Source organism: Ochotona curzoniae, unplaced genomic scaffold (assembly GCF_017591425.1).
Source record: "Ochotona curzoniae isolate NIBS_2020 unplaced genomic scaffold, NIBS_Ocur_1.0 contig_523, whole genome shotgun sequence".
Classification (NCBI taxonomy): Eukaryota; Metazoa; Chordata; class Mammalia; order Lagomorpha; family Ochotonidae; genus Ochotona; species Ochotona curzoniae.
The window spans coordinates 9,338,079-9,364,043 of NW_024466459.1; the positions used below are offsets into that span (position 1 = coordinate 9,338,079).

A 25,965-nucleotide genomic window follows, 5' to 3' on the forward strand; every position below is an offset into this window, starting at 1 on the left:
GGCTGTCCCCATCCCACAGATGCACATAGGACATGTAAATGTGAGCAGCCCATGCCTTACTGGCAGTAGCAATACCTTGCCAGCTCCTGCCCCCACCATCTCACTGGGAGGCAGTGGGATTAACAGATCCTTTATACACCTCCCCAGAGTCCAAACTTTTTCAACTGTAAATGTTATTTTTTAAGCAGAGAGAAATGCATATATTTTAAATGAAATTTATTCTATCTATTAACTGCCTGAGAAGACACAGTGGGAGAGGGGTTTGGGAGTCCAGCTGTGCCCAATGCCCCCACCAGGGCTGGAGGCCTGGCCCAGCTGGTACAGGCCCTGGTTCTGTAACCTTGAACCCCTCCCCCAACTAACACCAATGAAAATGTCATTCCATGCAATGGTTGTGTGTGTCTGCCTCTGTGCCCAGGGATCACCCCCAAGTCCAAACTTGGGGTCACCCATTGATGTAGACGGAGGGAGTGATTCCCTTCAGTACCCACAGCCCTAGGGGGAGGTGTGGACCCCCTGGTGACTGCCTCAGGGTCCAGCCACAGGTCTTTTTAATACAAACAGTCTACATTCATCCCTAAAAGGCTCATTTCCAATAAAAAATACATCCCAGTAAAAAACATCTCACAGGGGAGTTGGGGCAGAGCCATGGGAGCCCTGGGCCAGGTACCCCATGAGCACAGGCACAAGAAGGCTGCGGGAAGGGGGCCTTCTCCATCAGGCTCATAGGAGGGGTCCTAGGGGCCTCACCCAGGCCTCGTGCAAGGAAGATAGGGTGTGCAGTGGCAGGGAGGGTATGTCACCACCCCATTCAGCTCTCCCAGCAAGGGCTGAGCCGGTCAGGCCCTGACTATGAGGCCACATCTGGCAACAAAAGCAGAGGTGTTGGGGAGGGGGCGCTCATGGGCATGGGTGCTGAGGGCCCCTCTACATTCAAGAGTATCCAGGGGGAGGGTTGGGGTGTCCTGTCACTTTCAGGAAACCATCCAACTTCACAGGGTGTAAGAACAAACCCTGAAACCTTGATGATACCAACCCTTAGGCTCAAATGGGCCAGGGTGCACGCCGGTGACTCAGAAGGGAGAGTTCATGCCCAGCTTGGTTTCAAACTGCAGCTTCTGTCGCTTCTGGTAGCGGACACGGACCCTGGTAAGGACAGTGTCCAGATTGGCACAGAGCCTCCCAGAGGGCGACGTAGCAGGGGAGGCGGGAGTGATGGCTCCAGGGGACGTGCTGGGGCTCAGCTCACCGGATCTCGTGCAACTTCACAACCTCGTTGGTGACCACCACGAGGACCAGGGACAGGCAGCCCAGGAGCCACGTCAGCAGGGGCACATCCTCCAGGCCAAAGTGGATGCGGCTTTCCCTATGTGTCCACAGCTGCAGGTCCACCACTGTCTGGACCACCTGGCCCAGCAGGCTGCAAGAGGGGGAGGAGGCAGCACCATATGAACCCCGAGGCCTCTGGCTTCTTCCTGTCTTAGCACGACAGCGCAAGGAGACCTCAATCCCAGCCCTTAGGACCCTGTTGGAGAGGAGGGCTACTCACATCACAGGCACCGTCACAGCCCACCAGAGGTTCGTCAGGGGGCTCTTTCTCCACAGGGGCTTGGTACGATGCACGTGGGTGATGGAGATGAAGACTGGAGAGAATGGGAATGAGACAGGGGAACAGCAGGTGTCAAGCTTCCCACTGTCCCAAGCACTTGCTCCCCTTGTCCCTGGCCTCAGCTCGAGAGCATCCTCACCAGTGTGCAGGACAATCAGAGCAGCCGTGAGCTTCTGAGCCGACAGCAGCCCGTTGGCAAAATCCTCAAACCAGGCTGGAGCCCTGGTGTCATCACTGCCAAAGCAAGATGTGGGCTCAGGCTTCTGTGGGTGGGCTCGAAGAGCCAGGAGGTGGGGAGGGCGGGACCCACCTGCGCAGCAGGATGGAGGAACAGTTGGTGAGGTTCCGCACTCGGGCGCTGTCACAGAAGCTCTGCAGTGTGAAGCCAAAGCAGATGAGACACGAGGTGATGGTGAGGCTGAACTTGAGCAAGAAGCAGAGCAGGAAGTAGTGCTGGGTCTGTGGGGGATGGAAGCCGCTCACTGACACAGGGGCCAGCACTGCTGCCAGCTGCACATCAGGCCTGGCACACAGCTGGGCTATTTCACACATTGTGCATGCTCTCAGTGGATGGCCAGCAAGGGGAGTCAGGAGCAGGGCTGAGCAGCAGTCGCTGTACCCCCAGCAAGGACCCCTCTCAGCTTGAACACCAGCTCCTCTTGGATCTGAGCAAAGACCAGGAATCAGGAGCTGCAGTCCAATTCCTCAGCCTTCCAGCTCTGCCCCTGGACCCATCCACAATTGTGTTCCTCCCCTGGAGACCCAGACTCAGGAGTCTGCTTCGCTCACCTTCTTAGGAATGGAGTGAAGGTTTTTCCCTGTGGCCATAGACATGATGGAGCTGTGGGGGGGTTTCCCCAGGAGAGAGATGCTGAAAAGCAGAGATTGGATGAAGAGATGGAGACGGAGACTACGACCTGCTGTCCCCCAGGCCTCATGATGGGGAGACTGGGATTCTCTCTGTGCCTTCTGTCCCATAGCAGACAAGGCCTGAGTGGCTCCTCCGGAACTCTGGCCCAGCAGCCAGGCTGCATTGCTCTCACCTGAGCAGAGGATAGCAGAAACACGACAGCCACAGGATGTCAGTGGTACTCAGCAGTGGGGGTAGCTGAACCAGGCAGGAGAGGAACTAGGCAAGGAGAGTCCAGGAACCCACAATTAGATTCTAGCAAATAACACAATTCTTGTGGCCTCCAGGTGGCCCCACATTATGCCCAGACATATTCACAGCCTGCCTGGAATGGGCACTGTTCTATGAATGGGGGCACCTGCAAAGGCTGCATGGGATCCCTTGACCATGCTGCTACCTCCCTCCTCAGGTCTGAATGGACCCTTTGGCCAAGGAATGGGATGGGTGGGGGCACTGCCTGTGTGGACCCCAACTCACCTGGATGACCACTAGGGTCAGCTGGCACTGCAGCAAGAAGAGGAAGCACTTACGGATGCCGTAGGTGGCATGCCGGGCCTGGGGACCAAGAGGGACACATTAAGGCCCAGACCCCCTCAACTCTCCTGCCTTGCAGCTGACCAGTGCCAACTGAGGGCCATCTACTACCAGTGCTTCTGCAAGGAAGGGGAGGCCGATTTGCCTGCTTGGGAGAGGGCCGCCGGTTCAGAGGGCAGGGGCACGAAGGGCAGATTCTGATCACATCTCAGCTTCCTGCCTCTGGCTGCCCCACGCAGGCCCCAAGCTCCTCTCCCACCCCAATGTGCCCCCACCTGCTCGATGAGCCGGATGATGCTGATGGTCTCCTCCTGGCGGAAAGTCAGGGAGCAGGGTAGGCTATTGAGCTGTCCTGACAGCTGGAGGGGAGAAAGGCCCTCGGAGGCCTGGGCCATGTTGGTGCTGGTGGCATAGCCAAAGGTCTCCCAGGAACAACGGGAAGGGTACAGGGGATCCAGGGCAATGCTGTGGAAGGCAAACCCACCCATCAGTGATGCCCGCTGGGTGGAAACCCTTCCTCCTGCCACCACACCCAGGTGCCTCGAAACTGGCCAAGGCGAGGTGAGCCAGAGGATACGCCCCCAACCCATGTAGGCCTAAGGATGCCTAACAGGTACTTGGCCAGTGCCAGGGCCCCACCCGACCTGATGTCACTCTGGAGGAAGAGGCAGCTATTACGCAGGTTGGCAGAGCTGCCCAGGCAGCAGGTCACCTCACCATATTCCTGCATGATCTTGATCATCTCACACATGGCTGGGAAAAAAAGAACAGTCCATATGGGGATTAGGAGCAGTCACCCATGGGACAGCAGAGCAAAAGGCAGCGGGAGGCCACCTAGCCCAAGCAATATGGTTGCTGTCACTTCTGACTGTCCATAATGGGCATGCCCATGGCTCCAGCTCACTAGACTGCCCAGCCAATCCCAGCCCAGGTTTCTCCACTCCCTGCAAGGGAGACCCACATCCTCCCCTGGGAGCCCAGGGGAGGACCCCCACCGAGCTCACAGAAAGGGGCAGGACTCACTCTCAGGGGTACAGTCAGTGAAGAGGGGCACCAGCAGAGGCACGTTGTCGATGTTCTGCAGGTGAGGCCGCACCTGGTGGATGCCCCGGGGCAGCTTGGCCTGGCAAGAGCAGAGATGCAGCCCTTAGCCTTGGGTCCTGCCACTATGTCTGCCACCCCTCCTCCCTCCCGTCTCTCCCCTGATTCAGCAGGGGCCCACTCCAGAAGGGCAGCAGATAGGAACTGCCACTGTACCCGGTTGCAGTCTTCCAGGAAGCTGGGGATGTCGCTGTCTGTGGGTTGGAAGCTGATGAGGTCCGAGTGACCTTCCTCCTCCATGAGCAGGAGTCCCTCGGCGTCCTCCCGGGACACTGTGGGCAGACCCCATCCTTCACGCGGGGGCCAGCCTTCCGGGGCCTTGTGGGCCCTGCAGATTCACTGGTCTCCACCCCTCTCCTGCTGACTAGTTCTCGTAGGAATATTGGAGCCATTTTCCAAAGGAAGGTACTTGTCAGAAGGGACCTAAGCTGAGGGAAACTTCTCCCCTCCTTCCCAAAACAAGCTTCTGTCCTCACCCTGATTGAGGTCATCATGCAGGGAGCCTGCGTGGCTGGGGCTGGAGGGGGGGATATCGGAGCCAGGCATGTCCCCATTGGGTGTGAGAGAGATGTGGCAGTTCCAGCCTGTCTCCAGACCCATCTTCTCTGCAAACACCTGTAAGAGGCAGATGGCAATGAACAGACAGGCCCCAGCCTGAGAGGAAAAGGGGCAGGGATGGCGGAGGGAGAGCCTCCTCTCCCTCACCTTGCTTTTGAGCTCATCCTCCAAGGAGAAGTAGACAAAGCGGATGCAGGCATTGACCAGCCCGTCGATGAGGCGCACAATGTCCAGCCGGGCCTGGTACTGGGAGGACACCATGCCCATGAAGATCTGGCCGCTCAGGGCCTGCATGCAGTCTTCCTTCTCCAGCACCTCCCCGATCCCTTCTTCAGGCGGGCACAAAGCACAAAGGCCAGCCAGGACGTGGCCAGGACACCCAGGAACCAGCCGATTCCAGGAGGCGGCCCAGGGCCACACCCAAATCATGAGCACGTGGACCCCAGGGGACCACACAGCCACGGCACAGGGAGAAAAGACAACGAAGGGGTTCATCAGTCAGGCAGCCATGCTGAGGAGCCATGGCACGCTGTGGCCACAGCTCCCCCCTGGTCCTGCTCCAGGGCTCCAGGACTGGCCCCACCCTCAGCACTTGCTTCCGCTCACAGTTGCCTGGGTTTGTTCCTGAGACCCTGTGAGTGTGCGTGTGTGGCAGAGCTGGGGGTGGGGAAGAGCTTCTGAGCTGCTGGATCTGGCCAAGTTAGTGACCTTGGCTTTCAGGTGGGTCTAACAAGGCCAATCCCCTCTAAATCCACAATTGCTCTATGTGTGTCTGCCTTGAACTCCCAACAGAACTGTGAGGAGGGCAGAACAAGCTCCCACTTATTGTGGTTGAGAGACAAAGGGAGTCCCCCAGATCATCAGTTAGGGAGAGCCAGGGCTGGCATCCCAGTTGAATGGTGCTCCTAGTGCAGCACCCAGAAGAAGTGCATCTTGGCTGCCATCAAGGACAGAGCCTTTGGGAAGCCCTCCAGCCCCCCGGAACCCCAGCACCTGCCCCTCTCGGGAAGGTATGCGTGATACCGTCAGAACTCCAGCTGCTGCGGCGGGTGCTCGGCTTGATGGGGATGGTGCTAGGTAGCTCGCACATGGTGTAGATGCTGCTGCTCTGGCCAGGCACCTGCACCAGCTCAATGCATTTGCCGTTGAGTTGAGAGGACAGGGTGCAGTTCATTGGCTTGTAGGCGAAAGCGGAGCAATAACCAGACAGGCAAGCTCGCTGGTAGAAATCTAGCACTTTCTTTCTGCCAGGGGAATGGAGTAGAAGTGAGTTGAGTGGTCCTAAAGCGCCACAGGCCTGCAAGATAGGCAGGCGGACAGGCAAGCCCAACCAATGCTGATCACTCACCTGTCAGAACCTGAGAGGGGGTAAATGTCAGCTCCATCCCAGAAGTCTGTGCAGGCCTCCAGGACCACATCGGCCGTGCCATGGGACAGCATCTGCTCTGTGCCTGAGTGGGCAGGGTGAAGAAAAGCCTGGCTGAGTGTCCTTCTTTCTGACTGCCAGGTGCACACAGCCAGTGACAAAGGGGACATCTCAAGCCAATACGAGGTCGAGCAAGTCCCAAGGGAAAACCACTGGGCAGGTAAAGCAGACACTAATGCTTCCAGGTCTTTGGACAATCCATCTTCTGTGGTCACCACCATCCCAACCTTGGCCCTCAACTCCAATCCCTTTCATCTGCCCAGTCTTCCCTAGCAACAGGCGGGGCAGGGTAGAACCCATGCCAAGCTCTGGAGTGTAGTGCGAAGCAGGCCGGCCAGGTTGGGGTGCTCACTGGTGGTGGTGTCCTTGATGAAGAGGCTGATCATGTGGCTGAGGGGAGGCCGCCGCTTGGTGACACACGAGAGCCGCCCTAGCGAGGTCTCCTTCACTGTCTCTGCGCTGGGGAGGCGGTACAGTGCCAAGTGATTCTGCTGCTTGAAGAGCTCCTTGGCCCCAGGAGTGAAACCTACAGGGCAAGCAACAGGCACTTCAGGTCCTCCAGGTGGAGGTTCACAGCACCTCAGCTCCCTAGGGACTCGGGTAGGGCCTAACCCTAACCCTGTTTGAATAAAGTCTGAGGCACAGAGAGCCTGTGACGGGCTCCCAAGGAGAGCACCTACCAATGAGGCGGGCCAGCTCGCAGAGGCCCCAGGGCACGTGCACAGGGAGCACGGCACTGTGGCTCTCCTGCAGCGCAATGTTGCACAGGTGGTCTGAGAAGCGGCACAAGCGCTCGGTCACGCTGGCGTTGCACAGGTTCAGCAGCACATTGAGGCCCAACGGTTTGAGGGAAGTGAGGTGCAGCTGCCAATTGGTGTCATCAAACTGGATACAGGAAGGGTTTTGCTGGTCCTGGGACAGGCTCAGCATCTCTAGATGGTAGTCACACACAAAATCCTCAGCCTCATAGGGGTCCCTCTCCGTCCCAGGCTGGGCCTGCAGGAACCACAGTGGGAAAGAGGTGAGGGCAGGCCCTGGACTCACCTTCCTCCAAGCAGGGTAGAGGGCGCCTTCCCACTGCCGCCCAGAGCCACACCCGAACAGCCCCCTTCCTAGGTCACAGCGCTCATGCCCGTCCTCCCTCTCCCTTACAGAATCTTGCTCTCATACATCTTGGGCTCCTGTCTGGTGCCAGCACCTAGACCAGGGACCTGGCAGCAATGAAATCAAGCGACAGCCAGACCAGTGAGGAAACCAAGGGCTCTTCCTAGCCTGGGGACATGGTCAGGATCAGCCCACTAGCCCACTGGCTTTGTGTGTTTACAGGACTCAAATCAGGAAGCCAGGGACCACTGGTGAGCAGTGGAGGGGGTGGGCCCAGGTCACAGAAGGGAATCAGGCAAGGCCGACCTGCTGGCCAGGCCGGGGTACTGAGACTTCTCTGCTCTTTCTGACCCCATGGGTCCAGACTAGGCTGTACCCCTTTAGCAGGAGGGGCCAGGACGGCCAGAACGCCAAGGAGGCCATTCAGCTCAGCCTCCCTGTGCTCACCTTGGCAGCCTCCTCCTCGCCACCCTCGGTGTCCCTGCTGAAGCTCACACTGGAGCCAGATGGGTGTTTGCTGCGGCCATGCATCTTGTGGCGAGGCTGGGGCTCGGGGGGCTTGGTGCCATCGCCAGGCCAGTCACCATGCTCCTGCTCGTTGGAAAGGTGCAGGGAATTGCTCAGGGAACCAGCCAGGAGGGCATCTTGTTCATGGGGCTGAGAAGAACAGGGAGCACAGGCCTAGGACTGGGGCCCGACAGTTCTGGGCCCTTCAGGGCTTCGCTTCTGTGGCTCAGAAGCACACCACAAGGGTGCCGGAAGCCTCCTTCCTCTCCCCAAGACCATGCAGCAAGGCCCACAGTCAGGCCCATGAGAGCCGAACCTCTTCCTCGACGTCCGGATGGCAAAAGGAGCGGGTAGACAGGTCATCTGGGAGGTCCTCGTGGCTGCTGTGAGGGGGCTCTACCTTCCCACTGAAGAACAGCACTGTCTCCGGGCTGGGGTTTGGCCAGGACAGGATCCCCTGTTTGTCTACACAGCACAGGACCTGCAAGGGAGAGAAGTGGGATGTAGGATGGTTCTGGGCATCAGCCCTGTGTGCCCAGGAGCAACCTACAGGCCAACGGATAATCAGAGTCATCCAGACTGTGGGCCTGGAGTGGCAAACGCCCTACCATAAGAGCCAGCTCACCGTGACCGAGCCCAAGCTATGCAACAGGCTGGAACTGTGGCTCAGTGTTGGCGACGTCCCCCGGATCACCCTGAGGAAGTGGCCCCAAATGCAGCGCAGCATCTCCTGGTTGGAAGGCAATTGGGAGCTCAGCCTACTTCCCTGAAGATGGCCACTAGGGTAAGACTTGGGGCAAGTCTGAGAGAGCAATGGAAGCTGGAGTAGAGAGGCCCTTGTGTGGGGCAGGGCACCCGTGTGTTAAAGGAACAGGCCCAGCTCTAAGGCGGACAGGGCTGGGGTTAGAGTTTCGGAGTCCAGCTGGAGGCCCCAGGGCTCCAGGAAGAAGCCTGAGGGAGCTGGGCTGGCTCCAGGGACCTGAGGTCAGTGTACCTGGGAGGAGGTGGCTTCTGTGTAGCTGCTGAGAGTGTCCTCCGAGAACTTGGCCAGCTGCAGAGAGAGCGTACACTTTAGTGAGGGAAAAGCTATCTTCGAAGGTCCTTTATACTGGCCAGGAAGGGGACACACATGGGCAAGGTGCCCAGTCCCAGAGCTATAAAGGGCAAAGGGCAGCCCTGACCCATTGGAAAGGGTCACATGGATGCTCATTTACCCTAGGGCCTGGCCAGAGGCTCCTCAGGTACAGAGGACTTGAGCCCTTGAAGTGCCTTCCACTGTCTCTGCATGCCCAGCCCACAGCAGGCCTGGATTTCTGCCACCAGGGCCCTGGCTTTCCATCAGCCAGAGGCATGGGAGCCACCTACCAGGGAGCTGGGCGAGGCCTTGCTCATCTGGGCCAGGACACGGGCTTCTCCACAGGCCGTTGCGAGAACCCAGAGGACCGGAAAGAGCAGGGGGAGGACAGGCAGCATGCCGTTCACCTGGGGGAGCGGACACGACAGGCCCTAAGCAGCTGTGAGCCTGGGGAGGGAAGGGTTGGCCCTGGCCATGGGGCTGCCCCTGGATGGAAAAAGTCAACCATCTGGGAGCCAGGCGAGGCAGGGAAGGAGGAGCTCCGGGGCAGAGGCCTGGGTGGCCCCTGGGCTGCAGACAGTGACAGGCAACAGAGAAGAATGGTGTCCTCACCTGCAGCTGGAGGAGTGTGTACTGCCAGGAGGTGACCCCGGGAGCATGGAATATGAAGCGCAGGGCATTGGTGAGCAGGAATCCAGCCTAGAAAAACAGTGGGAAAACTGTGGCCTAAAGCCCACGCCTACCAGGCAGCTAGGCCCCATGGCTCCCTCCCTTTTGGGCCCTCTGCCTTCGTTTTTGTGCCTGTCTGGGTCTGACCCCAGAGGTTCCTCAAGATTGGCGCCCTCCCCGCCCCTGGAAGCCTGCCCTGGGACGCACCAAGACCACAGGCACAGCATAGTGCAGCATCCCGCACTGCACTGTGAACCTCTCATTGTCCAGAGCAGTGACTGGGCGGGACAGGGCCATGTCCAGGGACCATCTGCAGAGAGAAGGGAGCCTCAGAGCCCAACCAAGGGGAGAGGCCAGAACCACCCATGCTGGAGGGATTGCGAGTCTCTTGGTCCAGACTGAGCATTAGCCTGTCCTTAAGAAGCCTTGGAGTGACCAAGGCCCCTACCCCATGGGACACCCCAGGGAGAGGATGGCGACAGGAGGAGGCAGAGAAGCCCCCTACCTGACATTGTCAATCACAGGGGTCTCCAGGACGCGGAAGAGCCGGTGCTGCTGGGGGTTCTGGGGTCCTTTCTTCACTTCTCCCCGGGGTGAGGGTGGTGGGGAGAAAGGCGGAAACAGGTCCCCTGGCTCCAGGACAATGTGCTCATCATCCTGCAGCAGCGAGAGGACAGCGAGAGGAGGGAAGGCCTTATGGTGGCCACTCATGCTGGAGCCGCCTCCCAGGGCTGGAGCCGTCAATCAGTAGCATCATTTGGGACTGGGTTCCTAGTGCTAAAGGACCCAGGAAGCCTTGCCATGAAGCCCACATGCAGGCCGGAAGCTTCAGAATCAAGCCCAGGAGTTCCCCTCCCCACACTTCCCCCATGGCCTGTGGCTGGTGCCACCACATGCATGTCCCGGGAAGGAGCACAGCTGAAAGCTACCTTGATCCCTCTCAGAGATGCAAAAGACTCTTGGCCAGGTCTCAGGGCTATGATGTCTCCTTCCACCAACAGGCTGACTGGCAGGTTGACCAGATGTCCATCCCGATAGGCCCAGTGCAGGGACCAGGATGGTGCAAAGGGCATGTGGAGGTCTGGATACAGGGTATTGGGCCACTTGATCTCCTTGTCATCCCTAAGCGCATCTAACAAAAATGGAGAGTAGGAAAATGCCTTTCTTACCCACAACTCCAGACACCAGCCAGCTGTTGTCACTGCCCTTCTACCTTCCCTGAAGGTCTGCGCCAACCTAAACCTTGTGTCCAACATGACACCAGCCTGGGCACCTCCACCTCCTCTCAACGCCTGGAGCTCTGCGCTTGGACCCCCATCCCAATCAAATGCACCTGCCAGGTATTGCTCAGGGCCTGCAAGGTCAGGGGAAGACAACAGGGTCCCTGCCCCACAGTAACCACAAGCCAGTGGGTGGCTTAACAAAGACCACAGTGAAGTGGCAGTATTGGAGCAGGAGCAGACCCATCATCTGGCCGATCTAATCAGCACCCAGGAGAAGGAGAGCTTGGGATGGGCCCTGAGGAATAGGCTGGAGTCAGTCACATGGAACAGCTCACCAGACAGAGAACAGTGGGACATAGGCCTGTAGGCAGCCTGGTCCCCAAGGATCTGGACAACAGGAAGGACAACTACCCTGTCCTCTAGGAAGGAGGCTGCTCCCTTGTGGGTTCCTGGATCCCCCACCCCAGCCCCGGGACTGTAGCGTCTCAGAATTCTCTATCCATCTGTCTCCTCACTTCCCCAGGCCCCATGCTACCAGGCAAGACAGACTTGGAAGAAAAAACTGCAGCTGTGTTCCTGCCAAGAGGGGGTCTTCCCGGGGCCAGCACTGTGACGTGATGGGTGAAGCCACCACTAGTGATGCTGGCCTCCCATAATAGTACCAGTTCAAGACCGAGCTGTTCCACTTCCTATCCAGCTTCCAGGTAGTGAGCATGGGAGAGCATCTGAGGATGGCCCCAGCACTTGCACTCCTGCACCCATGTGGGAGACCAGGAAGAAGCCCCAGGCTCCTGGCTTCATACAGGCCTAGTTCTGGCCATTGCTGCTATTTGGGGAGTAAATCAAATAGAAGATTTTTCTCTCTTTCTCCCCCTCTCTTTCTCACACTGTACCTCTGCCTTTCCAATAAATAAATAAATAATTTTACATTCTTTTTTATTAGAAAGTCAGATATACAGAGAGGAGAAGAGACAAAGAAGATCTTCTGGGGCTGCCGGGATCAGAACCGGCGTGCACATGGGATCCCAGCATGTGTAATCAAGGACTTTAGCTGCTAGGCTACCACACCAGGCCCTAAATACATATTTTTTTAACGATTTATTTATTGGAAATGCAGATCTTACATGGAGATACAGAGAAACATCTTCCATCTGCTTCTTCTAGGTCTCTCACGTGGGTGCAGGGGCCCAAGGCTTTGGGCCATCCTTGACTGCTTTCCCAGACCACGAGCAGGGAGCTGGATCGGAAGTAGAGTAGCTAAGACATGGACCGGTGCCCCAATGGGATCCCGGCATTTGCAAAGTGAGGATTAACCAACTGAGTCATCATACCAGGCCCTAGATCAACAAATCTTTTAAAAAATGAAGGAAGAAAGAAAGAGGGGTCTTCTTGTTCACGTTCCCAGCGTTAGCAAGTCCACAAGCCTCACTGTGTCACCATCAGTCCTCCTGTGCCCCAGCGGCATGCATGACTCTCACATGCCCACTTAGGGCTGGCACTGTGCCCAGCCAATGAAGCTGCCACTCAGGATGCTCACATCCTACACCGAGTGCCTGGTTTCAGTCCTGACTACTCCTCACTTCCAATCCAGCAGCCTGCTAGCATGCCTAGCAGGCAGAGAAGGATGGCCACATGCACTTGGTTCACTTCCAACCAACTCCATGGGAGACCAGGATGCAGCTCCCCATCCCTGGATTCAGCAAGGCCTGGCCCCAGCTGCTGCGGGCATTGGGGGTACACCAGCAAGCAAATGATCCCTCTCCCTCATTCTCTGTCACTCTACCTTTCAAATACTAAATGGATGGCTAGGAATGTAGGTAGACAGACAGACAGGCGGCCAGGACATCCTTCTTCTGCCCAGAGGACAGCCCCCGGGGCATGAGGCAAGCTCTCACACACAAGGGCATCTTCCCCAGCAGCTTCCCCAGGGCATCTACCTGGCACTGGCCTCACCTTGGATCTGGTCGATGATCCCACGGAGCCTCCGCTCTACCTCCCGACGCTTCAGCCAGGCTTGCCACCACGTGAGAACGAGGGTAAGAAGCAGCAGCAGAAACAGCGCCAAGGCGTTCACCAGCTCCACTCCAGCACTGGCTCAGAACAGTGGGTGTATTGACAGAGCATCCCTAGCCTGCAGGACCCCACAAACCCCTTCCTAGCCCAGATCCTTTTTGTTTTTGTGTGTGTGTGTGTGTGTGTTTTTTTTTTTTTTTCCCCAGCTTCTGCTAATTCTGTGGCCCCAACCAGGCCTTGGGTGCCAGTTGAAGGATTGAAGAGATTCTTATACCATTCCTGAGCCCCTCCCAGCCCTGGAATGGTGGGTGGGGCAATAGGGGGCAGCTGTCCAGAGCAGGGACGTCCCTCTTACCTCCCCGCTGGCTGGCCCCCATGACAGCCGAGCAGCAGCAGCGCGGCCAGCAGCATCAGTGAGGCCCCCGGCCAATGGAAACAGGAGCAGCGGTTACTGTGGTGCAGAAAGCTGCTTCTCCACGCCTCCTAGGGAGGGACGGCGGCAGGCAGTGAGCAGCCTCCCACAGCCCACTCTCCCCAGCCCCACAGGGGCCAGACTGCTGGGCTCCTGCAGCACGTGGGGTCAGGAAGCTGCCTTCTGTCTGACAGCCCAAGAGGCTTAAGGGGGTCACACCACCCAGTGGTCAGCTGCTTGCAGCCTCAGGGGTCACACAGCCCAGAGGTCAGCCTCAAGCAGGGTTCCCTCCATCACACATGCGTGGGGGCTACTTCCCCACAGGAAACATTTCACAGAAGACATGCTTCACCTTCCACGTCTGACACTTGTTGCGCTCCCTGAGGTGTCCATCCAGCACCGCCTCCAGCTGTTCCTTCAGGATGCTCAGGGCTTTCCGGGTGGACAGGCCCAGGGCCGAGGGGGGCTCTCCCTGCAGAGAACAGGCTGTGCTCAGCGGCTCCCCAACACCCCAGGTCACTGCAGGCTGGACAGTTACTTGTACCTCCCACTCCCTAGGCCTCCCTCCCTCCGTCATTCCCACTTCTCTCCTGGCTCTCTTGGGGTCAGCGTGGTGGCTCAACAAGCTAATCCTCTATGTACAAGCACCAGCATCCTGTATGGGCACCAGTTCATGTCCCAGTTGCTCCACTTCCCATCCAGCTTCCTACTTCTGGTCTCAAAAACAACAGAGAATGATTTAATTCTTTGGGCCCCTGCACCTATGTGAGAGACCTGGGGGAGGCTCTTGGCTCCTGGCTTCTGATTAGTTCAGCTCCAGCCATAGTGGCCATTGGGGAGTCAATGAGTGAATGCAAAAATCTCTCCATGTCTCCTTCTTCCTGTAAATCTGAATTTCCAATAAAAACAAGTACATCTTGAAACAAAAACAACAAAAACTGGCTCTCCAACATGGCAAGCGGACACCCTAACCAGTCACTTCACCTTTTCGCCAAAGGCCCACTCCTACTCAGGATCTTCTCACTCACCTTCACTTGATTACCTAGTGCCATCCGGCTAATTCCATCCCCCTGACTGCTCCTGCCACCAACCTCCCAAGTTGTCTCAAGGATTCTGCTCTTTCAGATTTTTCAAGAGCAGCTCCTACAGCACTGAGGTGCTAGGAAGGACCCAACACCAAGAAAATGAAAGCTGGGCCTGACACAGTAGCCTAGTGGCTAAAATCTTCGTCTTGCAAGCACTGGGATCCCAAATATGTGCCAATTCATATCCTAGCTGTTCCACTTCCCATCTAGCTCCTTGCTTGTGACCAGTCAAGGATGGCCCAGAAACCTTGGGACCCTGCACTCTAGAAGAAGCTCCTGGCTCCTGGCTTCGGATCAGCTTGACTCCAGCCATTGTGGCCACTTGGGGAGAGAACTACCAGATGGAAGATCTTTCTCTATGTCTCTCTTTCTCTCTGTAAATCTTACAAATAAAAATAAATTAATCTTTAAAAGAAGAAAGAAAGAAAGAAAATGAAAAATATGAAGAAGAAAAAAAAAGGTAAATGAAAGCTGTGTCCAGAGATGGAGCACACAGCAGCTCCACCACCCCCTCCTGGCACCACGGACAGGGGCTGGGATGGGAGTGGACAAGGACTAGCCAGATTACCCCCTGAGCCCTCCTGCTATGTTGAGACCACCCCTTTGGTCAGACCCCATCTCCTCTTTTCCTGCAGTCCATCCTAAGTCAGCTTTCAACTGTTATATATTTCCTAGGCAACTTCTCCATAGTCACAGATTCACCCCTAATACACTTCGACTCCTACAGTTGAATTCGAGCCTGACCACCACCCTGAAGTAGGCTAGCCACACCTCCTGAAGTGCCCTTAGCTATTTGACAAGAACCCAAGTGAGCATCATATGTCCAACATTCCAGCCATGCCAGCCAGTCCTTGCCACCAGTATGCCCTCTCCCTCCTAACACTCTGGAATATCCCAGACAGACCTTGGTCCTACCCCAACTCTAGTTCCCAACATTGCCCTTTCCACAGCAGTGTAGCAGAACAGACACATGCCCCTTAACCTGAAAATCCAGTACAGACCCCAGCACCTGCGTAGTGAGGCCCTTCCCAGCCACCTCCCTGCCATTCCTCCCACGTGCCTGTCTCCAGGGATGTCCTGGCTGCCCACCCTCCACAGCTCTTGCTTCTCCTTCCAGGCTCTGCTCAGAGACTGGCATTGTAGCACAGCGAGTGAAGCCACCACATGCAAAGCTAGCATCCCATGCAAGTGCCAGTCAGAGTCCTACTGCTCATCAAACCAGTCCAGCTAACATGTCTGGGGACGCAGCGGAGGAAGGTCCACATGCCTGGGCCGCTGCTGTCCAAGCAGGCAGAGTTCCCAGGCTCCTGGTTCCAGCCTAGGTCTGGTCCAGCCTACCTGCTGCAGTCAAAAGAATAAGATTTATTTATTTTTATTGGAAAGTCAGATTTACAGAGAGGAGACGCAGAAAGATCTTCCATCCATTGGTTCATTCCCCACATGACAGCAATGGCTGGAGCTGAGCCAATCCAAAGCCAGGAGCCAGGAGCTTCTTCCAAGTCTCTCATGCTGGGGGCAGGGTCCCAAGGCTTTGGGCCGTCCTCTACTACTTTCGCAGGCCACAAGCAAGGAGCTGGATGGGAAGTTGAGAAGCCAGGACATGAATTGGTACCCATATGGAATGCTGAATGCTGAAGTTTGCAAGGTGAGGACTGGCCAACTGAGCCATCTCACCAGCCTCCTCAAATAAAGAAATCTTAAAAAAAAGAGACTTGGCTCAGGCATCACCTTCTCAAGGCTGTTGTCCCCAAGCCCGACTATGCACGGCAGGGAGGGTCTGCGTGATGGCTCTCACTCAACTGCCAATTCTTGAATATAGGGACTACGCATTTTCATTTCAGCATGTCCTGCCCTACCTCTCCAACTACTAGGAAAATGCCTGCTGCATACAAGCTCAATGAATGAATGGAAGAACAACGATACCTTTTTAAATATTATCTTTTGCAATCATTGTTTTAATTACTTATTTATTTTCACTTTACTTGAAAGGCAAAGACAGACATTTTTTCATCTACTGGTTCACTCCTCAAATGTCTATAATAGCCAGGTCTGGGCCAGCTCAAAGCCACAAGCATAGAAGCCAATCCAAGTCTCCCATGCAGATAGCAGGGGCCCAAGCACTTAGGTCCCCACCTGCTGTCTCCCAAGATACACACTTACCATGCAGCTGGGCTGAAAATGGAACCAGGCATAAACCGGGCACTCTGATACTGGATGCAAGCATCCCTAGCAACATCTTAACCTATACCCCCTACCTCACTCTGGCAACAATACCTTAATCAGGGCCTATCAAACAAGTCTGTAAGAAAACAAACAAGTCTGTAGCAGAACACCTGGAGTTTTTAAAAACAAGGGTGTCAAGGCCCCACCCTGGATATACTGAAGCCACATCCTTGGGATGAAGCCAATTCCAGGCCGAACTGTTAGGGTCTGGTTTTGGCTGCCCCCCAGAAATGACAAAGAATTTCACTGGTAATGCAAAAGCAAGCAGTTTATTGTGCCAGCATGCTGGGGTCAGACCGTTCTTGGGGCATGCAGGCCAGCCAAGGGGGGTTCGGACCCTGAACCAGAGAAAGGCTTCTGATTCTATAGGGCTCTCTTGGGCATTACATACATCATAGCCCACACAAATCCAAACACAGCAAGTCAATTTTAAGAATAACACATTATCCAATCAAAGTAACACACTTCAAACACATCATGGCCATGGGATCTGGGTATCAATAGCACATCCCGTTTCCTAGAACTGGACCCGGGTGGATTCTGTAGATAGGGCTTGGGACACTGGTCAGTAGCCCTAACTCATCCTGATTAGGGTGGCATCTCCCAATGGCCTTGGCTTATCCTAACTAAGCAAAGCAGTGGCTTCTTGGCACCAAGGGGCCTGACAGCCTGGCCTAGCATTCTACTATTCTAATACTCTAACACTATACTGACACTCTAACAGAACAAAATTCTCAACTCTGGAGTCCTATAGCAAAGTTAGCTCCCAGAAAGGCCTGAAGGGAGTCCATCCTGAGGGCCCCTGAAGAGCACCAACATGCACTTGCATCAGCAAAGTTCCTGAGCTGGAGGAGTGCATCCAGGCCCTATGGCACCGAGGAAGGGACTCCTGAGAAGGCCAGGTTAAGGGCACTGGGCCCAGGCTGCTGTGTCTCGCAGCCCAGCCTCTCCATTAAGGCCCACAGAACTGCCCTTCTGGCACCCTGCACCAGGGAGAAACCCACACTGGCTTTGTCAGCTGAAGAACATTCTCTTGTCTCCAAAGAATGTCCTCTTGGACAACTAGGCCTCAACCCCTGCAGGACACACAGCTCGGATAGGGCAGGTTCCTCTGCCACATCCCTGGCCTTGTGGCTGCGCCTGAGAGCGGCCTCCAGGGCTGGCCTGCTGCCAGCTCCCAGTGCTGCAAGATGAGCAGGGGCTTCCAGAAGGGGCCCAGCAGAAGCTTCCCAGCTCCCGGCCTAAATCTCCCCAAATCCCTGCTCTCCACGGTGGCTTTGGGGGATTATGCAGATAAGAACTGCTTCTTCCCCAATGGGATAAACTGGTTATTTCAGCTCCCCCAGGAATGGGCCCACCACCCCCCACCCCCCCACCCTGCCTGGGGAACTACTGTTCTCCAAAGCCCACAGGTCTGAAGCTGGAACTACTGCCTCCTGGAGCTCCTGTCAAGGAGGGGCAGAAAGCTCAGGGAGGAAGAGGAGGGGAAGAGGAAGAGGAAAAGAAAGCAGGAAACCTTCTCCTATCGAAGGGGTTGAGCCACAGTGCTGTGCCAGATCCTCCCTCCCAAAGAAGCTGAGGACCCGGCCAGAGTAGTTCCCAGGAAGCCCAGCAGAGAAATCCAGGCCTCCGCAGCCTTCCCTCTTTGGGGCCTCTGTCCCTGGGCTCAGTGCCCCAGGCTCAGCCTTCCAGGCTTCCTTCTGACAGCAGTTCCCAGGATGGACTTGCCTGGGCCAGACCTCCCAAAGTGATCAAGTGAGAGAACACACTGGAGGCAGAAGTGCTAGGGTTGGCCTGCACATCCAGGAGAGGGGAATGGGAAGAAGACAGGAGACTGCTGGGGGCCCTGAAACGAAGCACCCTCCATTCAGAAAGGTCATTTTCAAAAGGGCAGAAGACAGTCTACAGCCGATGGGGGGGTGGTGCCTGTCCTCCTGCTGGGCCTGCACACCTGGGCACTTCCCATCCCCAGGGGTCACATGGTGGGCGTCCTACCACCTGCTGGCTCTGTGCGGCCAGTCAGAGCCCAGGACAGACTCCTCTTCTCGCCACTATCCAGTCTGTCACACTTGTTGCCCCCCCCCCAGGTGCTAGTGGCTGTACTCTGCCCTCACCAGGTGGAGGAGGGATGGGCCAGAGGGTGGCAGATGATCCCGGGGCAGGGCATCTGCAGTGGCTATCTGTGTGTCTGCCCCCGCATGTTGTGTCTGGCCAGGGACACCAGCTACAGACTGGCAATTAAAGACAGTACAGCAGAGGCAAAGTAAGCCACTCTTTAATTACATGCTGCCCAAAGGAAGTGTCTCCCCGCACAGGCTGGCCCAGTGGCAAGGACGCAGCCTTCAGCCTAGTTTATTCCAGCCCTCTGAGATGGCAGGAGTGCCCGAGCAAAAGGCCACATCACCGTTTTCTCTCAACTTGCCTCAGCTTTGCCCCACATGATGATAGAGCCCAGCAAAGGAACATAATGGGACGTCTCCACACATCCCAAAAGATTCAGAATGGGCCGGTGGGTGAGCAAGCTCCACCAGCCTTTATGTGTCCACAGAATCAGACTGTGCACCTGTGTGCCTCGGCACCAACAGGGGCGACCACAGCAAGGGAACGAAGAATGGGGGCCGTTCCTATTACCGAAACAAGAACACAATCTTCTCACCTGATGGGATCAAAAAAGGGGCAGCAAAAATCTTGCTGTAAGCAGACAAAGATAATGAGATCTGTCCTGAGTCCCTGGTGCTAAAAATTCCCACCGAATCCCATTACCAGATACCGCCAGAGACTTCCTGGGTGAGCAGCGCGTCTACCCCAAAGGGAAGGAAGGAGAGGGCATTGCTCTTCCACTGACCCTGCAGCTCTGTGCGTAGAATCAAACCCAGTTCACTGCTAAAACAGACCAGGCTGCACGGGAGCTCTAAGGCAGCCGGCCCAGGGGAGGCTGGCATGCGAAATCCCATCCTGCACAGGGCGCCTTCTCTGCACTGGCATGTGAAGTGAGCGGGGCGGGGCTCAGAAACTCAGGGGGACACCAGGATGCGGAAACAGCTTTAGCCATCGGGAATCCACCACATGCAGGTCTGATGGCAGACATCTGGTTCGTCTAAAGCACCTTCTGAGAGATGACCCACCCGGCCTCCCCTGTGCACACCTCAGTCAAATTTCTCCAGTGATGCAGAGCCAGAAGCCCCAGTCCAGCCCTTGCCTGCTGGGAGTGCCGCCAAGGCTCCGCTGGCACGACAGTTGTTTTCTTTCCTACTCCACCTGCTTCAGCAGCATCAAGGCTGCTGGCTCAGGTAGACAAGTCACCAATTTAGACCTTGACCTGAGGCCTTCACAACAGCAGATAACCACCCAATGGAAGTGGCTGGGGCACATTCCCTAGGTCCACGAGGCCACATCCCTCTCAGTCAGTGCAAGCAGAGAAAGAACAACAAAGCCAGATTCCACACAATGCCAAGACAGCCGACATTACCATCTACTCTCTGGAGTTGGACAAGACACAGCCACGCTCCACCTGCAGCCAGGCAAGTCAGAGACTGGAGGGGAGCTACTGCCTGCTCTTCCTCATTCTGCCAGGTGCATGCTGAACTAAGCACTTTTGTCTACCTTCTTGCCCACCTCCTGCAGCCACTAAGATCCTGCCAAAGACCATCCTGGCCCTAGCAGCTCCTCCTCTGACCCCTGTGTGGCCCCATACAGGCTGCAAGCCCCTGTCACCTGTGCCTGGAGACCTGGGTCCTAGCATCCCTTGGCAGGCCCCTTGGACACTGAGCTGGCACTCTCTAGACATGCTAGCTTCCTGGCTTCTACTCCCAGGCTCCTCCTAAGGTCTCGGCTAACTCACACTCACGGAGCAGCCTCTTGTGCTACACGGTCTTCAGGAACCTGGTGGCAAGCTCTAAGGCAACCCCAAGTAAGAACGAGGCATCGTTAAGACAAATGTAAAAGCCAGGCTGGCATACTCACTCGGCTGCCTTTGCCCCGGGGGGGCATCCATAGCTCGGCCTGCTTAAACAGCATGGGCAGAGGCTGAGCCACAAGGAGTTAGCCACCCTAACTCCCAACACCACCCTTGGCGGGGAGAGGAGAAAGGGCTGGAGAGCGAGCGAGGAGCCGGTGCAGTGGAGAGCTGGGCGCAGCAGAGCAGAGCTTCAATGTGCTGATTAATTCAGCCTATTTCCAGTCTCGCTGCAGATTCGGGGAGGGAGGAGGCAGCGCAGCGGCTGCAACAGCAGCCTGGGAGAGGGGAGGGAGGAAAGGGAAGAGAAAGCAAAGAAAAGGGCGGAAAAGAAAGAAGGGTTGAAAGGAGAAAGTTTGTCGGATGCGCTGCCAGATGTCCAGGAGCCTGGCTTGTTCTTCAGCAGAGGCCACGGCCGGGTGAGCAGAGGCCTGACGCAGAGCCAGGGCCGGCCAGCCAGCCAGCCTGTCAAACAGGAGGAACTACCAACGGTCCGGAACTCCAAGGGCCACTGCCAGGAGTCAGGTACACCTTGGGATGTAGTAACACCAGCTCTCTTCACAGACTAAAGTGCCCTGCTCCCACGTCACTGGGCAAGGCTAGGGGATGACCTGGAGCCTGTCACTACGAGACAGCCCCAAGCCACTCAAATGCCCCTGCATACAATCTCGCCAAGACCAGCCAGAGCAGTGGGGGTGGGAGGGGAGGGGACGTGTGAGTTATTAATAGCAGCACATCCTGCCTGCAGGGGAAGGACTGGCCATTGAGAAGGTTCTGGGCAGGGGGTGGGGGGGATGCAGAAGAGGGGACCAGGAAGCTCTGAAAGAAGGAATCCAGTGGAGGAGGGCGGAGCAAGCAGCAGCATCCCAGCACCTTCCCTGCAGGTGGCAGGTGGTGCAGGGCCCTCACCAGCCACTAATCGGTATGAGCTGAAAGCCCACACACAGAAATACAACTGCCCACGGGCTGCTGGGACCTAGAGACACCCAAGTCTTTCCTTCTCCAGGCAGAAAGAGGAGACCTATGTCTCCTAGTCAGCATGCACCTCCCCTCCGACGTGGGTCTCCTACGGCATGCACCTCACCTCCTGGAGCATCCACAGAGCTTGGGAAGCTTTCTCAGCACAGGTACCCTGGGACGGGAGGGGCCGGGCACTGGGAAGACACTCCTCCATCTAGGGCCAGGCCATAAACCCAAAGGAGAAGACACAGCCTAATGGTCCCCTAGCTGAGGCGCAGAGCCGGAGGCCCAGCGTGGTTCTCCAGGGCCCTCGGTTTCCTAGACGACACCATCTCAAGCTGCAAGGAAGGGAAGAAAAAGCCAGAGCCTCTCCGTCCCGCCCCCTGCTCTAGCACAGCTCCCCGTGGGGCCCTGCCAAACAGAGAATGGGAACAGCTAGGAGGGGCCAGGCAGTCCAGCCTCGAAGGGCAGGAAGCTGCCACTGGGAGCAGGAAGGCAGGGAGGGTGGGATCAGCTCCTGTGCTGGCCGCTATGAAGACCAGCACAAAGATGAACAAGCCAAAAAACTGGCTCCCTTCTGTGTGGCAGGCCTGAAAGAAGACAGCAAGGAGAGGAGGGCAAGCCCAGGGGTTGGACAGCCCCTCACAGCTCTTCCCCATCCTTCTGCTATCTCTCACATGAGCAACCATACCAGGCACCCAGGTATCAGCACTATAGCAGGTCCACCAGGGGCTCTAGGTCAGGAGCTGGGCTGGGAAGGAGACGCTGAGAGCTGGCAGGCCAGAGAACGGCGTGGGGTGCAAAAAACTACCCAGCAACAACCAAACTAACCCTGGGCTGAGCCAGGGAATGATGGAGCCCTGACCATCAGTCACCTCTGCCAACTGGTCCCCATGCTGCTCCTACCAAGAGCCTCAGACCACCCTGGGCCCCGGGGGTTCTCTTTGCAAGCACCTTCGTGTATGCAATTCTCCTGTACCTCAATAGTAGAAACCCCATTAGGGGGCCCAATGTGATGGCATCGTGGTTAAAGTCCTCACCTTGAACATGCCGGGATCCCATATGGGCACCAGTTCTAATCCCGGCAGCTCCACTTCCCATCCAGCTCCCTGCTTGTGGCCTGGGAAAGCAGTCGAGGACAGCCCAAAGCCTTGGGACCCTGCATCCATGTGGGAGACCTGGAAGAAGCTCAGCTCCGGCCATTGCGGCCACTTGGGGAGTGAATCATCAGACGGAAGATCTTCCTCTCTGTCTCTCCTCCTCTCTGTATATCTGCCTTTCCAATAAAAATCAATAAATCTTTAAAAAAAAAAAAAGAAACCCCATTAGGTCCTGTCACTTAGTTGATAACTTTTGCGTTTGAACAACCTAGATGTTTTCTGCTTTTGTGATTCTGCCTTAATTGCTTGGCTAGAGGCTGTATGAACCCCAGGCCTGACAGTCTACATGACACCTGGCAGGTCACTGGGCAGACCACTCCTCAGAAAGGAGGTACCTGGTGTTTGATAAGACCCACTACCCTATAGCTCTTCAATCTGTACTTTTTGAAAGTTGCTTGCTTCAAACCCACCAATAGAAGCCTGCTAAATCATGACTGTATAATTAATAGCCTGAAATGTATCAGAACCCTGGGCTGTTCAGCCTGGGGCTCTCTCTCCTCTTTTGTGCTCCCTGCTGATCCTGCAGCAGCCTCAGCTGCAGCGGCCCCTCCCCCTCCAGCCCTGCTGGGCTGCATGGAGGCGGGGGCATGGCTAGGAGACCTAGGCTAACCTGAGTAAACCACCTTTATGCCTTAGCACCGACTTCAGACTTAATAATTTTCTGGGGATATCAAAATCCAGCACAACACTTTCAATTACTGCGAGCCTCTCTAAGCCAGTGGCCACCTGCCTGCTGCCCAGGGATCGCCCAGGCCACAGGCAGTGCCCCAGCCACGAGGCTCACCTGCCCAGAAAGAGGACGAAGTTACAAACTCTCTAGAAAAAGTGGCCCTGACAGCTCTCCAGCCCAGACTTAAAAAATATGTATATATCTGTTATATATGTGTATGCATATATTATATATATATATATAAATTTTTTTTGGAGGGGCAGTTACAGAACTGGAGGGGTTGGCGGAAGGATCTTCCATCTGTTGGTTGACTCCCAAGTGGCCCCATTTGAGCCTGGGCTAGGCTAAAGCCTGGATGCAACAACTCCATTAAGATTCCCCAGACAGGGCGGGAGGGGGCCAGATCGTCTCAGCCCTGGAGCAATGAAGCCAACAAGGTCTCTAAACTATTGAAACCACTCCAGTAACGCCCAGGGAACACTCTTCCCCACATCAGGGTCTCTAAGGCGTCCTCAAATGATCACCCTGTCCCTAGGTGCTGACAAGGAAGTCCCTTCTCCTTCCTCCCTGCAGACATGGCAGAAACTAACACAATGGAAACATGTGTCCCACCTACTGTCCCCCATACCTGACCCTCCCCACCCTAGTCAGAGACACACTCCTCTCAACTATGTAAACAATATTAAAAAGAAAAATAAAAATTTGAAAATTAAAAACAAAGGGAAGCGGAGCAGTCAGGATGTGAACTGGAGCTCCTATGGAATGCTGTCACTGCAGGCAGCAGCTTAATCCACGGAGCCACAATGAAGGCACCTAGGCTTGGGTGCTTGAGTCTTCCTCAGACTCTAGAGAGAAGCCAGCTGCCTGAACCTAGAATGTTGTTTTCCTGACACATCAGGGATAAGGGTTTCAGTAAGAGGCTGGAACCAGAGGGCAACCCCACCATCTGTGGTAGGGGCGCTCAGCATCCCGAGGCAGGCCAAAGCACTGCACACAGCAGATCCTCCTGGAACTGAGCAATGCATGGCACTAGCAACTATTTTAGCAGCGTTATGCCAGACTACCACCAGACACAGTCACTGTTAGGGTGAATACCAGTGACAGGAGGCTGAACACATCGGCCTCAAGTTCAAATTCACAAGCCTGGTCCAGAAGTACAGAAAGTCTGGGGTTACCACAGCAGCATCCAGTTAAGTGCCACCAGGGAAATGGACCCACAGCTCCTTCTCCACATCTCCCAAATTCTCTTCCACAGGAAGATCACTGCTCTGAAGTTCAGGTCAACAAATACTCACGAAGCCCTTGCTGCATGCCAGGCTCTGTGCAGGCAGCCAGAGGAACTGAGATAAAGTGGAAGAGCCTTTCAATGGAGTATAACGAATAAGATGGCAGAGTACAGGGAGACTGAGAGAGAGGACTGAGTGAAGGGAGGACTTGGGCGGGGAAGACAACACCCAAACTTGCAGAAAGAGTAGAAGAGGATAGCCAGGAAAAAGGGGTGGTCAGTACTGAGAGGCGACAGCCTACACAAGGTGTATGCACCCAAACCCAGAAGCACTGCCATCAGCAGTGGTGGTCTAGGCTGACGGGCTGGGCTAGGGACCTGGAGGCCAGCGCCTTGCACAAGGGGAGGTGCTGTAGCAGGTTTGGCTGCTGACCAGGCTTACAGCAGCCGAGCGGAGGCTGTGAGCAGATGGAGAGATCTCCTGGGAGAGGAGGGCAGGAGGCGGGCAAGAGCAGCCTCTGTCCCGGGGAGGGATGTCCAACTGATAAGCCTGCCTCCACCCCAAGGCAGTGTGCCTGGAGGCTCAGCCCATCTCCAGGACAGCCCGGACCCCTTGGAGGCTCAGCACTAGCTGATTAAGCAGCTGTGTTTGGGATCTGATTGGAAAGATCATTTCTAACCACAGACAGGGTGCCTGACAACACTCTACATGGCTCAGCAGGTTGGGGCACAACCCCAGTAGGGAGCAAACAAACTAAATTACACACCCCTGGGCGAGAGGTGGAAGGATGGCTTGGTGCCAACCCAAATGAGACACGCCCCCGCCACACCACACAGTGAAGTTCGCCTCCTCTGACCTCCACCTTCATCTAGAGCTTCCAGCTCAGTGACCCTACCTTCCAGAATGGTCTCAGAAACCCACCCCAGGCGCAGTCACACCCTCCTCTGTCTCTCAGTTTTGACTTCAAATCCCCAGAGAGGATCTCCCAGGCCAAAGCAAGCAGGGGGAGTCCTAGAGAGAGCTCAGTCAATATCTGAGGGGTAGCAGGCATGACCTACCAGATGCTGCTCCTGCAGGTCCATGGGCCCAGAGTGCTGCAGGCATGCCCAGATAAATGTGGTCACTCCCGAAAGCAAGGCTCCTTCCAAGCATGGACAAACCTCAGCAACGATGTCACAGGCATCTGCGGGGAGAGAGGAAGCACATCAAGTGAGTCCAGGTTGTGGGCAGGATCAACTACTGCAACTACATGGCAGAGAAGTGGTCCCCTGGCAGCAGTGCCAGCCTCCCTGCTTGGCAGCAGAGCTCCCCCTAAGCAGTCGGCCCTGCACCACCTCCGTTCCTTGAGGTCATGGGCAAGAGGACTCCGGAGGACCAGTGACCTTTTCACCTTTGCTTTCTGGAGCGCTTGGTGTTCTCCACAAGGACTCTCAGTTGAGGACTTCCTGCAGACAGGAAAAGGCTTGGCTTACCAGCATTTTTAAAAGTTAGGGTTAAAGGTGCAAGCATTCGGCCTGGGATGCCAGCTGAGACCCCTGCGGTCCA

General features: G+C 56.0%; 1 protein-coding gene across 3 annotated transcripts in view; it reads right to left on the reverse strand.

The window, feature by feature from the left end:
* Positions 1-203: 203 nt before the first annotated feature.
* Positions 204-25,965, reverse strand: part of TMEM94 (transmembrane protein 94) — a 42,325-nt gene continuing 16,563 nt past the window's right edge. The window contains exons 2-32 of one of the 3 annotated variants that reach the window (XM_040989678.1): positions 25,479-25,603; positions 13,494-13,613; positions 13,085-13,212; positions 12,670-12,806; positions 10,423-10,625; positions 9,999-10,150; positions 9,701-9,803; positions 9,437-9,523; positions 9,115-9,231; positions 8,744-8,800; positions 8,375-8,479; positions 8,066-8,230; positions 7,690-7,899; positions 6,819-7,134; positions 6,491-6,664; positions 6,061-6,163; positions 5,736-5,956; positions 4,860-5,041; positions 4,631-4,769; positions 4,311-4,426; positions 4,077-4,176; positions 3,698-3,806; positions 3,329-3,518; positions 2,997-3,074; positions 2,653-2,738; positions 2,399-2,480; positions 1,920-2,068; positions 1,749-1,843; positions 1,550-1,643; positions 1,250-1,420; positions 204-1,146 (exon numbers count right to left, since the gene is read on the reverse strand). In XM_040989678.1, coding sequence (XP_040845612.1) covers positions 1,074-1,146; positions 1,250-1,420; positions 1,550-1,643; positions 1,749-1,843; positions 1,920-2,068; positions 2,399-2,480; positions 2,653-2,738; positions 2,997-3,074; positions 3,329-3,518; positions 3,698-3,806; positions 4,077-4,176; positions 4,311-4,426; positions 4,631-4,769; positions 4,860-5,041; positions 5,736-5,956; positions 6,061-6,163; positions 6,491-6,664; positions 6,819-7,134; positions 7,690-7,899; positions 8,066-8,230; positions 8,375-8,479; positions 8,744-8,800; positions 9,115-9,231; positions 9,437-9,523; positions 9,701-9,803; positions 9,999-10,150; positions 10,423-10,625; positions 12,670-12,806; positions 13,085-13,212; positions 13,494-13,613; positions 25,479-25,502 — 4,086 coding nt within the window. In that variant the 5' untranslated portion in view covers positions 25,503-25,603 and the 3' untranslated portion in view covers positions 204-1,073. Of the gene's footprint in view, positions 1,147-1,249; positions 1,421-1,549; positions 1,644-1,748; positions 1,844-1,919; positions 2,069-2,398; positions 2,481-2,652; positions 2,739-2,996; positions 3,075-3,328; positions 3,519-3,697; positions 3,807-4,076; positions 4,177-4,310; positions 4,427-4,630; positions 4,770-4,859; positions 5,042-5,735; positions 5,957-6,060; positions 6,164-6,490; positions 6,665-6,818; positions 7,135-7,689; positions 7,900-8,065; positions 8,231-8,374; positions 8,480-8,743; positions 8,801-9,114; positions 9,232-9,436; positions 9,524-9,700; positions 9,804-9,998; positions 10,151-10,422; positions 10,626-12,669; positions 12,807-13,084; positions 13,213-13,493; positions 13,614-20,412; positions 20,467-25,478; positions 25,604-25,965 lie in introns of those variants that run through there. The other 2 variants (XM_040989677.1, XM_040989676.1) reach the window with 2 other exon arrangements.